This window comes from Trachinotus anak, unplaced genomic scaffold (assembly GCF_046630095.1).
Source record: "Trachinotus anak isolate AG129_WGS33_773 ecotype Australia unplaced genomic scaffold, CSIRO_AGI_Tana_v1 ptg000010l, whole genome shotgun sequence".
NCBI lineage: Eukaryota > Metazoa > Chordata > Actinopteri > Carangiformes > Carangidae > Trachinotus > Trachinotus anak.
The window spans coordinates 549,838-567,813 of record NW_027273861.1 but is presented as its reverse complement, the minus strand read 5'-3'; the positions used below and the strand labels follow the sequence as shown (position 1 = coordinate 567,813).

The 17,976-nt window shown below is 42.7% G+C and overlaps 1 protein-coding gene across 3 annotated transcripts in view; it reads left to right on the top strand.

The window, feature by feature from the left end:
• The window catches only part of LOC139626436 (AP-1 complex subunit mu-1), a 40,916-nt gene that overhangs the window by 6,855 nt on the left and 16,085 nt on the right, over positions 1 to 17,976 (top strand). The window contains exons 6-12 of one of the 3 annotated variants that reach the window (XM_071486733.1): positions 595 to 721; positions 892 to 1,034; positions 2,962 to 3,033; positions 3,167 to 3,325; positions 3,815 to 3,940; positions 12,453 to 12,528; positions 12,628 to 12,692. In XM_071486733.1, the coding sequence (XP_071342834.1) occupies positions 595 to 721; positions 892 to 1,034; positions 2,962 to 3,033; positions 3,167 to 3,325; positions 3,815 to 3,940; positions 12,453 to 12,528; positions 12,628 to 12,671 (747 nt within the window). In that variant the 3' untranslated portion in view covers positions 12,672 to 12,692. Of the gene's footprint in view, positions 1 to 594; positions 722 to 891; positions 1,035 to 2,961; positions 3,034 to 3,166; positions 3,326 to 3,814; positions 3,941 to 7,331; positions 7,397 to 12,452; positions 12,529 to 12,627; positions 12,693 to 17,976 lie in introns of those variants that run through there. The other 2 variants (XM_071486734.1, XM_071486735.1) reach the window with 2 other exon arrangements.

Genomic DNA, 17,976 nt, shown 5'->3' with positions numbered 1-17,976 from the left:
TGCTTATGTTGCCGAGGTTTTCCTCTCCTCTCCACTTGCCCCCCCCCCCCCCCTTTTGCTGCGCAGTCATCCTGTTATGTCTGTCTTATTATATGTTCAGTCACAGTGGACATAAAAACACAACTGAATCAACAAGAGAAGCCATTGTTGTTTTTGTAAACACAGCAAACTTTTTATTTCTTTATCTCTCAAACTTCAGACACAGACCTCAGATCAGGTCGTGGTCTCTGGTGAAGAATCTTCTGCCTCATCTTCATCTGACGAAGCATCGTCAGGACACTGACAGGTTCAGACATGACTGACTGTGATTGGTTTTTCTCCTGTGATGAACACAGTGTATTACATTTTTCAAAGTAAAAGAAAATTCATTCCTCTGACTAAAAGCTCTGCTTCAAAGTCTTGATGTGAAGACACAGGAACAGGCCTCACAGCCTGACACCTGATTTATAGAAGCACTAAAACCCTGTTATCACCAAACAAATGTTTTCAAATGTACATCTGCTGATGGGACATCACCTCCACAACAATGTGTGCTGATCAGACTGTGAGTGGTGAACTCTGTTGTAAACCTACAGCTCTCTGTCCCTGCTCCAGGTCAGTGCCAACGGGAACGTGCTGCGCAGTGAGATCGTGGGCTCCATCAAGATGAGAGTGTTCCTGTCTGGGATGCCCGAGCTGAGGCTGGGCCTCAACGACAAAGTCCTGTTCGAGAACACTGGACGTGAGTGACTCAGTCCAATGGAAGCACAACTGACATAAATCACTACACAAACTTTTATAACTGAAACTTGACTCTTAATAATTGTTCATTAAACCCTGTGTGTCTCTTCATCCTCCTCTGCCCCTGTCTCCTCTGTCTCTCTCTGTCTCCCCTGCTCCTCTTGTCTCCAGGAGGAAAGAGTAAGTCAGTGGAGCTGGAGGATGTGAAGTTCCACCAGTGTGTCCGTCTGTCCCGCTTTGAAAATGACCGCACCATCTCCTTCATTCCTCCTGACGGGGAGTTTGAGCTCATGTCCTACCGCCTTAACACACACGTGAGTCAGCAGCAGCACGTCCACACATACAGACATCCATCCACACAAAAACACTCGGACAGTATGAAAACTGCTGAATCTCTTCTTTGTCCTGTTTTTGCTGAAACAGAACTAAACTAAACTGACTTAGTTGTTCTGCTGCTGAATTCACACACCAGGAATCCGGCTCATAAATCAGGACAAACAGGGTGTAGAGACCACACATCCACAGAGACCTTTACAGGTGCTGGATCAGAAAAATCTAACTGAAGACAAGAGCCAGAAAAAGGATCTGCACAGCACATAGACCCAAACACATTCATCACTCAGTCATGTAGACCAAAGTCACCTGAGAGATGAATGTGTTTGTGTCTGTATAATGCCTGTTCTGCAAAACCGCAGTTTTGTTACATCTTACAATTAAACTAGAATCACATCCTTGCAGTCGTTTCCTCCACAGCAGCCAAGTATGAGGAAACATGCTCACAGTCTCTCCTTCCTGAGGTACAGTGTTGAATAATGACTAGAAGTGCTTTCACAGAACATTATGATGTCACAGTGAAGTTGACCTTTGACCTTTTGGATATAAAATGTCATCCCTTAATTTTATCCCTATGGACATTTGAGTTAAATTTTGTCATAATTACTGCATGAATTTGTTAGTTCTGGTTGAAAACGTGTTTTGTGAGGTCACAGTGACTTTGACCTTTGACCTTCTAATCTCTGTTTAGTCCTAATGAATGTTTGTGCCAAATTTGAAAAAGTTCCCTCAAAGTGTTACGGAGATATCACGTTCAGGGGAATGGGACAGACACACAACCTGAAAACAAAAGATTGAAAAGCTAAAAATGTGCACATAGCTGGTCCTGGTGTCTTTTGATTCATTGTGTTGAAATATGAGTAGTTTTGAGTTGACTAAATAAAATAAACAAAAATAATACAAGGACAAAAGCCTCACATTTCTCCCCCTGATGTCTATTCCTGTCAGAGAAATTGATTTAAATTAAAATGTCATTACAGCTGATGTCACAGCACAGCTGCTCATTAAGCTGTGTTTTGTTTGTTTTGTCTGAAGGTGTCATCAGATCATAAAACTGTGATGTTATGTGCTAGTTCCTGCTGGAACATCTCCCACTCAGTCAGTCGACCAACTGCAGATGCTAAAACCCACAGAGCAGGAGGAGACTGAGTGAGGCCGTCAAGGAGGAATTAGGCTCCACTGAATATACACAGAGGAGTGTGTGATGTAAGCTGAGGTCACGGTGGAGCTGACGTGCACAGCACCAGCCCAGCTGACTGCTTGGCTCAGCTCCTGTCAGGATGTAGGTTCCAAAGCAAACATAAATGTTCTACATTCGTTTCTCACGGACACGTGGACTTGCCCCCGGAGAATCATAACTGCAGCTCGAGGACACAGATGTGATGGACACACATGGCAGCAGATGTTCTCCAGCAGCTGTAGCCCAGCTGATTCTGTGTGTTCATTGGCTGTTAGAACCTCATGTTGAGAAGTCAAGTTTACACAGAGTATAAACAACTGACGCAACATATCAAATATACAAAATCCAAATCATTAAAATGATGTGTGTTTTGCTCTCAGCTCAAACGTGAACGGAGGAGGACCTCGGTGTTTCTGCTGATACTGACCCACACTGACAGATGTGGGCAGCTATGTTCAGTGTGTTGGCCAGTGTGACACATCTTCAGCTGTGGACATGCAGAAAGGAAGGAACATTAATGTTTGATTTAGTTTCAGTGAACGTGTAACAGTTTGGCTGTTGCTGTCGGGTCAGGACAATCCACCCCCCTCTGCAAACAGCTGTGCACTGCTCACCAGCCCAATCCCCCCCCCCCCCCCCCCCCATTTTCTTTGTGAAACGATTGCTGAGAGTTGAATGAAATCCCTGACTACACTCTTTAATATGACGACTGTGTTTGATGTCCTCAGGTCAAGCCACTGATCTGGATCGAGTCAGTCATTGAGAAACACTCACATAGCAGAATCGAGTACATGATCAAGGTAAAGTCTCAGGTCTTCTCTTCACGGGGTCAAATAACATGAAGAGCAAGAAATATAACAGATTTTTTATACATTATCTTCTTCTCTCCGTCTGTTCTCTCTGTCTTCTCTGTCCTCTCCTCCTGTCCTACAGGCCAAGAGTCAGTTCAAGAGGCGCTCCACAGCCAACAACGTAGAGATCCACATCCCAGTCCCCACTGACGCTGACTCACCTAAATTCAAGACCACTGTGGGCAGCGTCAAGTGGATCCCAGAGAACAGTGAGATAGTCTGGTCCATCAAATCCTTCCCAGTATGTCAACAACACATTTGAATTTTCATCAGAATATGACAGTGACAGTGTTAGACACAGTGAGATTATTCTGTATAAACAGACTGGATAATATGTTGTGTTCTAAATATCATCTTGGGTTATTGAGTCATCAGTTTGTTTTTGTTTTCTGTACTGAAAATTTTTAAAGGTCCATATTTTAACTTCACCTGTGTTTTATCTGAAGTGCTGATCTCCATCAGAAGATCTATTTGTGGTTTTAAGAACCAAAAACCATCTCAGTGTAGTTTTACATCTCCTCTCTCAGGCTTCTCTCAGGAGCTCTAGTAACAACAGGTCAGTTTTCTGAATGAGATTTCAGGTAAACACTCAGAGAAACCAAATCCTGCAAGGTTGGATGGTGGGTCCAGGTGGGCGTGGCTTGGGGCATGGCTTAGAGCAGTGGCTGCTTTGTTGTGACATCACAAAGTTCCAGAAGTCCTGATGGCTCCACTGTGTCCTGAATTTCAGGGTGGTAAAGAATATCTAATGAGGGCCCACTTTGGTCTGCCCAGCGTGGAAGCAGAGGACAAAGAAGGAAAGCCTCCTATCAGTGTCAAGTTTGAGATCCCCTACTTCACCACCTCTGGCATCCAGGTAAGAAACACTTCTACTGCTTTGTAATGTGAGTGGTTCATGGAGGAGAGGCTGAATCCAGATGTTCAGAGGCCCTGTGGTTCCTCTGTAAAGCTGCAGGTGTCACTCTGATGTTTGGATAAATATGTGTGGGGTGACAGATGCAGCCACACGAGGGCGACGTTGTAAAAGGAATAGAGACAGAAGCAGAGCAACATACTTCAACACTGGTGGAATCAAGGCAGCTCAGACTCAACAGTAATTATTAATGACTGAACCCTTAAGGTTAGGGTCAGGGTTAGGGTCAATGAGTGTCCTCACAAAGATGGAAGTACAAGTGTGTGTGTGTGTGTGTGTGTGTGTGTGTGTGTGTGTGTGTGTGTGTGTGTGTGTGTGTGTGTGTGTGTGTGTGTGTGTGTATACTTGTACTTGCTACATAGTAAGGACCAAAAAAAGTATTCTACTAACAGAGTGAGGACATTTTGGGAAAGTGAGGACATTTTGGCCGGTCCTCACTTTTTGAGACACCTTCAAATCACATGTTGAGGGTTAAGACTTGGTTTTAGAGTTATGGTTAGAATTAGGTTAAGGTTAAGGTCAGGGTTAGGGTTAGGCACTCAGTTGTGATGGTTAAGGTTAGGGTAAGGGGCTAGGGAATGCATTATGTCAGTGAGTGTCCTCATAAAGATAGAAGTACAAGTATGTGTGTGTGTGTGTGTGTGTGTGTGTGTGTGTGTGTGTGTGTGTGTGTGTGTGTGCATGTGTGTATGTGTGTTTGTTTGTTTGTTTGTGTGTGTGTAGACTGACATTCACACTGTGGGCGGGGCCGTGGCTCAATCACAATGTAGACGTTCTCCGCTCTAGAGCAAACTAGAAAACACTGTAAACTTCAGTTCACATGAAACACTTGTTTCTAAGCACAGTGGAGGAGGAGCTGTAGAGGCGAGTGTTCCCGTCCTTTAAGCCGTGTCCCTGTTTGCTCACAGAAACTTGAATAAGAAAGCGATGCATGAACGAAGGTGTCAGACACTGTAGGTGTTCCAGGTGAGCTGGTGACGTGGAGTCTGTGATATATTTAGTGAAAATATACATGCAAAACGGTGTTGCTTGACAACTTCATGTGAATCAATAATGTTAACGTTGCTAATTTAAACATGTCACACAGTTAACTTAGACCCTTCATATGGCCAGTTGGCACAAAGTTGGTGAGTCTGTTTGCTTTGCAGGCTTTTTAAATAAAGTTTGCAAGAACAAGCATTAAGAAGAAACTAGCTGCTTATTTCATCCAGGTCAGAACGCCCACGCTCTTCAACAGCGTTGTTGGCAGAGAGAATTTTTTCTCTCTTGTCACCTTCGGTCTGAACTTACAGTTCAACACTACACACTGCAGGTAATACACTACTTTGATTTTTTAGTACAAAAATTTGATTAAAGCGAAATAATTTCCTAGAGAAGACTTTAGGGAGTGTGCAGGGGAAGCTTGCACCCTTCTGCTACACCTTCCACCACACACTGACCCTCTCCACTCACATGTGGCCTGTACTTTTGTTTCTAACCCTAACCCTAACCCTGTTTCTGACAAAGTGAAAACCAACAGAGGTTTGTTGAATCAAAACATGGGAACATGACTTGATGTAACAGTGTTAATAGTTCCTGACAGATTTAGAAATATGTGGTTTTCATCTGTCAGTGCAGATATAATGAGGTTTTGGTACAGCTACAGATGGACTAACAGTTTGGTTGGAGTGGTTTAAAAACACCTGTGTGCAGCTGAGGAGTTGAAAGAATGAGAGCAGACAAGCTGGGGGGCGACACATAGGCCTACCTGAGTTTCATCAGGGCACAGGACTGCTGGGTTTAACCTCTGAGAGGTGGGGGCCCTTAAACCTGGAGAAAGAGCTGCACTGGGAGTTTGTAAGGGTCAGAGCTCTGTATTGTTGGGTTATAGTATTTTACAGCCCCAGCAGCTGGAACCTGTGTCCTCTGGGTCACACTTACAGTGGACACACAATAACAAACTGTTCCACTCACAGTTTCTCTTTGACTCTTCTTCTTTATCTGCAGGATTTTGGATGTTTTAGCTCCAAATGTTTAAATTGCAGAGACCATTAGATGTTGTCTGAGATGGATCATCTTTCAGAGTGTGTTTCATATAATTCCTACTGTCCGGTCATGTGATGGTCAGGTGATAATGCAGATGAGAAAAGGTTAGAAAACTTCCTGTTGCCGTGTTCGAGGGCACCACAGAGACAAGGCTTTTAAAATCTTGTGTAACTCTGCTGAACATTAAAATGCATTTTTGCTCATAGAATGCAGACTGAGGACTTTCTCCTCTGTCTCTTAGGATCTTTTCAGACATGGAGTACCTGGCATTGATGGCTTCATTCATCTGTTAAAGATAAATGGCTTTAGACATATAATCAGCTGGCGGTTTATCAGGAGCACAGCTGAAATTAATGTTAGTCACAGTTCTAATGCTCAGTTTTTGTTGAATTTGTTTTAGAGGTTCAACTGTTGGAGAACTTCAGTGGATTAGTGGAAGCCAACCATGGTAGAGGAAGGTTATACATCTATTCAATTTTTTAACGTCTGTCACAACAGATCCACAGTGTACTTTGTGCAGATCTTTCATTTCTTCATTTATTGTATCTTAAATCTCAGATCAGTGACCAGTGATAGAGAGAACTGCTGAGCTTGAGGTATTGAGATCTGTAATAAAAAGAAAAACATCATCAGCATATATTCTCTGGTCCACGGCCCTGAATTTGACTCCAGTGATGTTACTGTGTTCTGTGATTGCCCCCGCTAAGGGTTCAAGAGCAAATGCAAAAACAAGCAGAGATAAAGGGCGACACCCTAGATGTGTGCCTGAGTGGAGTGGAAATGATCAGACGAGCAGTCGTTAATCACAATCTTGGCCACAGGTCGTTTCATACCTTTGTCCAGTCAATAAAATGATCTTTACGACCAGTTCACTGCAGCACATGGAGCAGATACTCCTCTCCTGACCTCCTGAAGGCCTTTTCTGCATCTGGAAAGACCTGAAAGAATTTTACTTCAGGTGCTCTGGGGATATTACTCAATATTTAGCAGCCATCCAAAAACCATCCTGACCACAGAAGATAAGAACTGCTCCAGTCTGCGAGCTAGCACTTGGGCTAGTCATTTACAGTCCACTCAGATAGATCTTTTTCACAGTTACCGGACATTTATTCTTCAGGTGTTAGTACTGTTGGAGGAGGAGAGGAGACTTTCAATTTCATGAAATGTAATTCAGCTTATTTATTGCAATAGACAAGTTTTTTTGTTCCCTTAACTCCAAAGTCACTGGACTCAGTCATGTATTATGTATTATTAAAGACATGATTCCTTTGTGATGCAGCACCTATAGCTCCAGTGTTGCTTTCTACAGTGCATGGGAGAAAGACACTGAGGCTGCTGGAGAACAGCACTAACACGTGGATCATCCCCTGAATAAAACATGCATCAGACAGCAGCTTCAATGGTTTTAAAGTATTTGTCAGTTTTATTCACCCACATGGTGTTTAGCACATTTCCCTCCATCTCCATGTTCTCCCCTTCAGCCCTGTCCCTGGACCTTTTCCACTCGTTCACCTGTTTTCTGTTTGCCCACCCACACACCTGATCCCAGTTTTCCCAGTTGTTACGAGAGGTTCTTGAAACAGACCCAGACTCTCATCCATCATCATGTGTTTCTGGTTCTCAGCAGTTACTTCAGTGAGAACAGTGTTGTCAGAAATATTAAACAAAACTAAAAGAGGAACCGAGCTGGAACAAACCGGAACTTGTCACTTAATTGAAGCTCTGCGGTCGGACTGTTTATGTGCTGCCCTGCTGGGCTTGGTTCAGGAGGCTGGATAACAAGGCAGCCATTGTCTTGCTGTTGGTTTAATACAAGTGTAATAATAAACTCCCGAGAGTCAGTTGTTGAGAGCTGAACCACAGACCACTGTGAGCCCCAAGCCAGAGATGCTGCCTTTAATTAACTCAGGCATTTTCATCGTCATGAACCCAGATCCACTTCTAACCCGGCCGCATTCACCTCACAGACTCAACCTCAGCTAATGGCACCTTGTAAAGACAGAGACAAGAGCAGAGGCGGGTGCCGGAGAAGCCACAGTTCTCTCAAAATAGCTGTGTGGACTTGGATCAGCGGAGACATCATAAGAGAGATGCTGCCATTAGCTGCTACAAGGCCTGCTATTACTGAGAGATCACTTGGGATGAGGATCTATTATGTGGCCTGAGGCAAGACCCCCAAGGTCCCTGCTGGTACCACACACTCACTCACTCACATACACACACACTCACACACACACACACAACACAAGATGCCACAGAGACATGGGAGCTGTTGTGAGAGGGGAGCACTTGAGCAGGCAGCTGTTATTAAAGGGAGCACATTGTGTTCGCGGGGGTCTTGAACTGTGTGTGTGTGTGTGGGGGGGGGGGGGGGGGGGGGGGGGGGGGTAAGGGTTATTAATATTTAGTAATCTCCTTGATTACTAAATATTTGTATCAGATTTTGCTCTGAAGAAACAATATCGGTTGACCCCTGGTGTGTGTGTGTGTGTGTGTGTTTTGCCTTTTAGTTGTGAGAGACAGTAGTGATATAAACAGGAAATGTTGGAAAAGAGATATGATGTGTATCAAAGGTCTCCACCTGGAATCCAACCCGTGACACTGCAATTTGATGGTGTATGCATCTTAACCAGCAGCCCAGCAGGACAAGGCCCACAGCGCTACTGGAAATGACACATGTATGATCTGTGGGGGGAGGATGAATCACACCTGAAGTGACTGCTCTGTCAGAAACAGACGATGAGCGACTGGTTGGTACAGATTTACTGACGCTGCTGATCAGGGCAGTGCAGCTGAGACACACTCATTTCAAGCTTCACCACTGTGAATGCTGGAGGCCTTTATGTCTCTGGCTTTCATCATGTGCATCATGTCCAGGAGGGGGACAGTACCCAAGTACATTTACTTCAGTCCTGTACTTCAGTGTTTTTTCCAGTATCTGTACTTTACATGAGGATTATATTTTTGTAAAGTTGTGACTTTTACTGCACCTAAAGACAAATATTGTACTTTTGACTCCACCACATTTCTATGAAGTACTCTTACTTTGAAGCAGAGCTTATAGTCAGAGGAATGAATTTTCTTTTGATGGACCATACACTGTGTTCATCACAGGAGAAAAACCAATCACAGTCAGTCATGTCTGAACCTGTCAGTGTCCTGACGATGCTTCATCAGATGAAGATGAGGCAGAAGATTCTTCACCAGAGACCACGACCTGATCTGAGGTCTGTGTCTGAAGTTTTAGAGGTAAAGAAAGTTTCCTTTAGTTTAGAAGTTTTGCCACGACCAAACAAAAACCCAACAACGTCTCCTCACTCACTCACTCTCACTCACTCACTCACTCACTCACTCACTCACTCACTCACTCACTCACTCAGTGGCCGTTCGTTTCAAAGTCATTAGATTCTGTAAATGTGGACTAATACAACAATGTTTTGACATAAAAAATCTACTTCTAAATACTTCAGTATTTTTTAAAGTGAGTACTCCAGTACAGTAACAACTTTGACTTGTGTTGGAGCATGTTTGACAGGAGGATCTGTACTGTGACCTAAGTTATCCAGTAGTGTACTTTGTCCACCTCTGATCGAGTCCAGTGGAAGGATGAGTGAGCGTGCACACTCTCACTGCAGAGAGAGACGTAGTCCTGGACTAGAGAGCTGATCTGGATCGTGGACTGTGTAGATACATGTTCCCCTGCTGGAACCTAATTTCCCAAAGCTGAAAATCATCCACCTCCATATGGAAAGGATAAAAATATCAGCTCTGTGACTTTGCGCTGTGGGAGGACATTTTTTCAGTGTCACATCTCCACCGCTCTGACTTCCTGACCAACTGGTTCCAGCTTTTAATCTCTGGCAGAGATTTAAGAGACACTTCCTCTTCCTTTCTTCCTCGATGTTTGTCTCCTCTGTGAACATGCTCGAATCTGTGTCATCGTTTGTGTCTTTGGTGTAAGTGATGATGTTTCCATTGTGTTTAAATCCTAACTCCAGTCTCTCCTCCCAGTCTTCTTCTTGATCTCTGCTCTGTATTTGGCTCTGTGTCGCTGCTCCATTGTCTTTCTTTCCCCCTCTGTCACCACTTCATTCATGCTCTCTGTCTTGTCCTCATTGATGTTTCATGCTTTTGGCACAGAGGCCTGGATTCATACTCAGGTCTGAATAATCACAAACAAGCTCGGGGCTATTCCCTCTGACAGTTTGTGGTTTGCTGCAGTTTGGTGAACAAAAATCAGTTATGCTTCATTATGCAGTCAGCAGATGTTGAGCCTCCTGAATGCTTTGAGCACCCTGAGATATGCCTGGTCCTGCTGGAGGTTTATTATTTTTGTGGGTTTCTTCAATAATTCCTCCTCTGTGGGAAAACACTGCAGTTTCTCTTGGCTCCGTCTGGCTGCATGGCACAAGATACACATTTAAATTTCAACAAAGTCCTTAACAACAACACGGATCATTCTGGGTTATTACAACTTAAGGTTCATTTTCATCTACTTGTCAGTCATTCCTTTCAGTAATACAAAAAAACAAGTTAAGACCACGTTAATTGCTGAGATCTGGGAACACGGTGACAGCACTATAAAGAGCTCAGGTTGGAAACAAACCAGTGTGCTAGTCCAACTTATTTGGAAGAGAAAACAATTAAACAATTTCCATTTCTCATCGTCTGTTAGTAGAGCTGCACAGTTAATAGAAAATATCAAAATTGCAAAATGGCCAAGTGCAATATAAAAATCACAGGAGCTGCAATTTTTTTTGATAAAGGTAAAATTTGTCACTACATTGTTGTGCACTGTTAGCACCATAAGTGTTGTGGTGCGACAGAGACAAAGACCCGGCCTACCAATCAGATTCTTCAGACATGAAGGAATCATCATTTGAAATTTATTTCAGTGAAAATGAAAAAGCAAAAATGATCATTCCAACTGAAATTGTGAATCATACCTTGATATCTGCCAAAATAATCGCAGTATGATTTTTTTCTCCATATGATGCAGCCCTGTTTGTAAGCAAGGGTTATATTCACTTGTGTCCTAAAATACAATGTAGAATTGAAGTTGCTGTTGCTACATTACTGCACATTTCTCTAAACTGGGGTTTGAAGTGAAGGAATTGAGGTCCTCAGCCATGCTCCAAGTCCCGCCCACCTGGACCCACCATCTAACCTTGCAGGATTTGGTTTCTCTGAGTGTTTACCTGAAATCTGATATATTTTTATTGGATCACTCAGAAAACTATCGACCAATCAGAAGAGAGGCTCAGATCCTCTCTTCTGATTGGCCGACTGACCTGTTGTTATTAGAGCTCCAGAGAGAAGCCTGAGAGAGGAGATGTAAAACTACACTGAGATGGTTTTTGGTTCCTAAACCACAAATATATCTTCTCATGGAGATCAACACTTCAGAGAAAACACAGGAGAAGATATTTTTTTACCTATAATTTGCTGAAATATTTTTGTATATATGAGTAATATCATTCATGTATCCATTGATGATTATCTGACTTCAATAGTTAAATAACTGGCTGGTGCCCCAGAAAAATAATGATGATAATACAGTCAAACTGTCTCAAGCACAAAGCTTTACCTTTTCTATCTGTGGTGTCAAACCCAAAACCTCACTGGATTTCTGCAGTTTGCATCAGTGAAGAGAGTAACAGTAATAGCACAAGACGCGGCCTGTTGCATGTCGACACTGAGGATGTTGAATTTGAACAGAGAAAAACAACAGAAAAATTCAATACTCCTCAAATCTAAAAACAATGACATTTTTCAACAGATTGAATAATTATAAAGGAATCAGGCTTTTAATTGTGTGTTCTTCAGTAACAGTGGTTTCTGATCCAAACTCCTCAGTTTGTATTGATTGCAATCAGACTGACTTCACTTGTAGTTTTATCCTCCATGAATTCAATCAGGACTGTGTTTTACCAGCTGTAGACATTTATTCTTATTGAAGTGTCATCCAGTAAGATTTTGATTGGATAGAAGATTCATTGACAGGAATTATCAGTGGGGTTCAGATGAATAAGTCGCTGTGTGGGGAGAAAACCCAGCTCATGTTGTCTCCATGCTTTCCCCCTCTCTTTGTAGTCTGACATGCTTGAACATCAGGTGACTGAGGACGGTCACTAAAGCTCTGTCTTTGATTAAACTGTCAGAGTAGCTGAGAATGCACCACATCTCCAACCCCACTGTCTGCTCTGGCACATCTGCCCAACACCTGCACAGTGTGGTGTAACTTTTATATCAAAACACGTAATCACTTCATAAAACACAGGCATTCTTCAGACATCTTTAAGCAATTACAACGTGCGAAGACGGACCACTGACAACTTGAGCTGAGTCCACCGAGGTTAATGTGTCTCAGAGAGCCTCATAGCAGAAACATGCTGGCCCTGACCCACTCTGTGTCTCTGCCTCTGTGCAGGTACGCTACCTGAAGATCATTGAGAAGAGTGGCTACCAGGCCCTGCCCTGGGTCAGATACATCACCCAGAATGGAGGTAAGGAGACACACACACACACACACACACACACACACACACACATTTCACCCATTCTGCTTTTTAGAAATGTTTTAACCTAATTTTTTATTGCATCAGCTAAACACAGAACAGAACATCTCAGAGGGAGAAGAGTTTGTTGATGAGTAACAATAAATATTCAGTGAAATGTGGCAAAAATCCACAGTTCAGACAGAACCTGTACAGGTGGTGCCATCTCTCTGAAACATTTCCAACCAGTCTTCAACCTGAACAACATTTACAACAACATTTACATGGTAGGTGGGGAAGAGGAAATTGACTGTGCTCCTCTGTAATTTAACTCATCTCTGCTTTTGAACCATTGGGAAATTACAGGATATGGTTTGTAACAGACACTGATCAGGGCAAAGACAGAAGAGAGAGCCAGAAGCTTCACCAGGAGAGTCAGAGTCAGAGTTGATATAAATCATTACTGCAGATATCATTATCTCAGATGCCCACTGTGAATCAATGTCCATATTCTCAGGATTTGCCTGAGAATAATCATGTTTTGTCAGTGACAAACTAATCCAGTGACACTTGTATGTGCTTGTGTGGTCACACTGCAAATAGAGACTGACAGCTGATTCGGCATCTTTTATGCAGATTGTAAACAAGTACAGGCTAAAAAACAAGGCTAAAAAACAACCCCCCAAAAACAGACAGTCTCTACCTGCAGCTGACGTAGCTGGACCTTTGGATTTAATAAAAAAGAAGGATTAGCAGCTCTTCACATGGAAAAACTGAGAGATTCTTTTAATAAAACAAGGATGTGGCTCTGAACAGGATTTAAATTACAGGAAGAGCAGCAGGTTTATAGAGACACAGTCAGTAATTGCAGCTGTAATTATAGTCGGGGTCAGAATTACACTCACGCTCCAGGTGGGAATAAAATCACCAGAGCAGGTAATGTTAGAATGACAACACATCCCCAGAGAACTGAACAGAGCTTCTTTGTGTGTTTGGGTTTAATGTTTCCTCACACATTTCATTTCCACACTGTTGTGAGGTTCATGTTGTCCTAATACATGTGTTTTACTCTGTCTTTGTCCAGGCCAGTGATCTGTGTCTTTAGCTGATGGTAGTTCATGTACGTTCTCTCTCTCTTTCTACTCTCTCGTGTCTCTGCGGATGTGGAAATGTCTCAGATCAATTAACCTCTTTAAAGTTGATCAGATGATTTCAGAGTTTGTCCGTCTGATACCTGCTCTATGTACACAGACCAGCTCCTTGTTTACCCTTTATTTTTAGCCCAAATCCTCATTCAAAGGCACAAACTCTGGACTTGTGGCTGATGTAGTGACAGAGTAGGAGAGAGAGCTCACAGACGCAGTTCAAAACCATTTCAAAACATTAGCTTTGGCCGATGAGCTTCTGCACCTGAGATCTGTTAATAAAACATTACTCTGGAGATGATGATCCCATAATAAACCATACAGCTAATTATTATTATATCAGATGTGCTAAACACATTGATGGGAGCTTTGAAGGCAATGAAGTGATATAATGATGCAATGAGACAAATTAAAGATGCACAAAATAAACACAAGGAGAGAGAGAGGGAGAGAGAGAGAGAGAGGACAGGACAGGACATCAGGTCCAGCGGCTCAGAGCAGGTGGAGGTAGGGATGGTGTTCATATGGTTCTGATTCTATCTCGACCAAATCAAGATCGATTCATATCTTTCAGTCTTGTAACAGTGTTGGTTTACATTTCGTCCTGACAGTAGTTTAGCTCACCACTCCTCTAGAAGTGCAGTGTGAGCAGTGGAAGACGTGAAGGAAACAGTGATTCAACCTGCCCCATCTTCACTGAAGGGAGCCTTTGATTTATAACCTGGAGGAGAGCTAATGAAAGCACATGAAAAGGTCAAAGTTGTTGTATTGACATTTAAGATGTATTTCTAAGCACTGAGTAACATACAAAACATTCCACCTTAAAAGTGTGCGGTAGCTGACGCTTGCCTCTGAGCTGCTCAGTGGGTGAAATGGTTGATTAGTAAAGATGAAAAGACAGAAGGGTAACAGTGAGGTGAATGAAGCCAAACACACTTCACGTTTAGTTGTAGTCTGTAGTGATTTTACACTTCCTCGAAGTCAAGTTCAAATTCAAATAAATAAATTATCCTGATCAAATAAATTCAAGTTTAGTGAACACAAGCATCAGTCATCAGATGTTGTGTTTTCAACTATACACAAGCCAATATTTAATACACGTTTCTTTTCATTTCCACAACCTTCCTCCTCACCTGTGCTGTGTTTCCACCTGAGTTCAGAGGTGGAGAGTTTTCCCCCACAGAACTGACAGATTCAGTGACCTCAGTAAATTCAGCAGAATACACAGTCACCCTCCATTAACATGTCTCGCCCTGTTGTTAGTGAGACCCTCCCCTGAACACACATGCAGTGAGGTGACAGAAGCACCTGTCAAACACTCACATGCAAACTGCAGCTTCATCCTGAAGCATCTGATTAGTAAATACAGCACAAACTTCTGGGGCAGAACGAGCCACATCTGCAGAAGGTTTAGTGAATCTGGCCCTGAGAGTTTAAGCTTCTTTCAGTGTCTCTTTAATCCATTCTCAATATTGCGTGAAAGTTTTGAACATCATGGCTTCCTGAGCAGGTTATCACTGAGACCTCTCCTCTCTCACGACTGGCAGGAAGGAAGCAGACAGGCTGTAGCATTGTTCTTGGTGAAGATATGAGCCTCTTACACACACACATACACACACACACACACTGTAGCACATTTTAGATGTGTACACATACATTCACTTTATTAGGAACACCACACTAACACTGGGTCGATCCTCAGGTCTTCATGTCCTGGATCAACAGATCAGCAGACTTTAGCATTATCCTTCTGGAAGCAGCCAGTAGAGCAGTGGTTTCCAACCTTTTCTGTCTCATGGCCGACTTGAAAGTCTGAAAAGTGTTGGCGGCCCACATCCGATCCTGTAACAACATGATAACGATCGAACATTCAGGACTAAACTGAAAGCAGAGGAAACATGTAGGGAGCTCAATATTTCTTTCTGTTCCTAACCAGCTATACATTTTGTTTTTGCCATGGATGTAATCTTTCAGCACGCAATCAGACTGAGATAGCAAACAAGTATAAGTTCTGGTCCAGCAGCAACATGAAAGCTCCTATGCTATCATTGGTTTATCACAGAGATGGTCGTCAATATGAGAAAAAAAAAAAAAAACAAAACAATGAAAGGAGTTTTTAAAAAAAACATTTTTAATGTTTTTAAAGACCAGTTCATTAAAAAATATTTAGAAACATTATTTATATTTTAATTTTTTAACATTTTATTAACATTTTTTCACTGAAATTTTACTGTTTTGCAAATGATTTGTCAGTCCACTTGCAATACGTATGCTGCTCACCTATGGCCATAAAGGGATGGACATGGTCAGCAACAATACTCAGAAAGACTAAGACATTCAAACCATGATCAATTGGTATCAAGGCCCAAAATGAATCAATAAAAATTCCCCACACCAGTACACCACCACCACCAGCCTGGACTGTTGACACAAGGCACTGGTCAAAAAACCCGCTAAGACCCACTAATACTGGACTTTTGTTAGCAATGGAAAATGGTACAATCAGCATTCACACCCGGGTCAAATGAGTCTGTGGTAGATGCAGGTATTTATCAGCTACAGTTGCTGATTGGCATTGATGTAAACACGACACCTGGGTGAATGCACTAATTTTTGCCCCTTTTCCGTCTTTCAGAGCACAAACACTGTAAACATACCTGTCACCTGTCCAGCACCGTGCTCTTAAACAATGAACACAGCAGCTACACTGCGCTGTGGCCCTGCAAGAGTGAGCTGCAGCCCAGAATTAAACTTTAATAACACACAATCACCAAGTGAAGCATCTCACACGGAGGCTCCAACACTTAGCCCCAGCCTGGGGATAAAAGTCTGCCTGGCAGCTAACAGCTCACTCTTTCTGCTCTGTGTCTGTGTGTGTGTGCTCTGCAACTGCATGTGATGACAGTGCTCCCTGCAGTTGTGTGTGTCCTCGGTCCAAAGAGAAGACCAAACTCGTCTGGCAATGTTATAGGTGTTAATCGCCTTTTTTGGCAGGTTTACCTGCATTAAAAAACCTGTTTATACCCACTAATTTAGGTGTAAAAAGGCTGTAACAGTATTCACTGGTGGTGATGAACGAGCTAGAACAGCCATAAACTATCAAATCTTTTCCCATCAAGTGCTCAAAGTCGATTAAGGTTGCAGGATTCAAAAGATCTGAGCCAGTTCTCTGCGTGTTAAAGAGCCTTTTAGTCTTTCAAATCCCACTTTCACAATGAATCAAAGTTGAAAGTGAGTCAACAGTAAAATCCAACAAACGTCAAGTCAATAGTCCAGTGTAATTCAGTTTAACAAACACCATGAAATGATATTTCTAATGATATCTGTGAGGCAGACAGCCATCATTAAGAGTGGCAGCTTAGATCCATGTTTTCATCCCTGAAGAGCTCAGGTTGTTGTATGGTCAGATCCTGAGCTGACCACATGCTGAAGCATTTAAGGAGTGATGCTGCAACTCCTGACACTGATACAATCTTTTGCAAGAGTGCAGGAGAAAAACTTTGGTAGACAAGTATAACACAGGAAGGGGAAAAGGTCTCAGAGTCCACAGGGACACGAGACACAGACAGATGCTGAGGAAGCAACCGAGAAGAGAAATGACAACTCGACCTGCAAATGTTATTGGGTACAATGTGACAAGTTTTCTACACAGTAATGGGAGGAAAATCAAAACCCATTATTGCTATCTTTAGTTGTTCATTTCCCAGATAATTTGCTGATCAAACAGTGTGGCATGTTCCCAGCTAGAAAAATAAATCCGGCTCATACTTGGGCCACATGCTGGTTTACTTTTGGACCAGTATTTGCCCAGTTCTGCGGCCCAAATCTGGCTCATATAAGGCATGATTGTCAGATGCTACATCCACATCTGGACCAATTCTGGCACACACACAGAAAATCTTCTGGCTGTCAGCTAGAACTGGAGGATAACAGCCAGAATCTGGCCGGACGCGGAAGCACAGGGGCCAGACTTGGGCCAAAGACCCAGCCATATGTTGGGCCAGAGGTTTCATTTTGCTATCTGGGTACCGGGATGTTTGGACATTTGGTTTTTCAGATTATCTATTTGTTACTGCCAGAACTAGAGAATTATGTTATTACAGCACCTGTGAAAATAGCAACTGTCAAGATGAACTGGCTGTAGAATAATAGTTGGGTCTTGTTTCCACTTTGTAAATGCTAGTTCTGATGACCCCAGCGTTTCAGTTCTGATACTGAAACAAAAGACTGATTCTTACCTTACTCTGAGAAATTTGATCACGTTTAACTACAGAACCATTTACACATAAGACTGTGTATAAATGTCAAACTG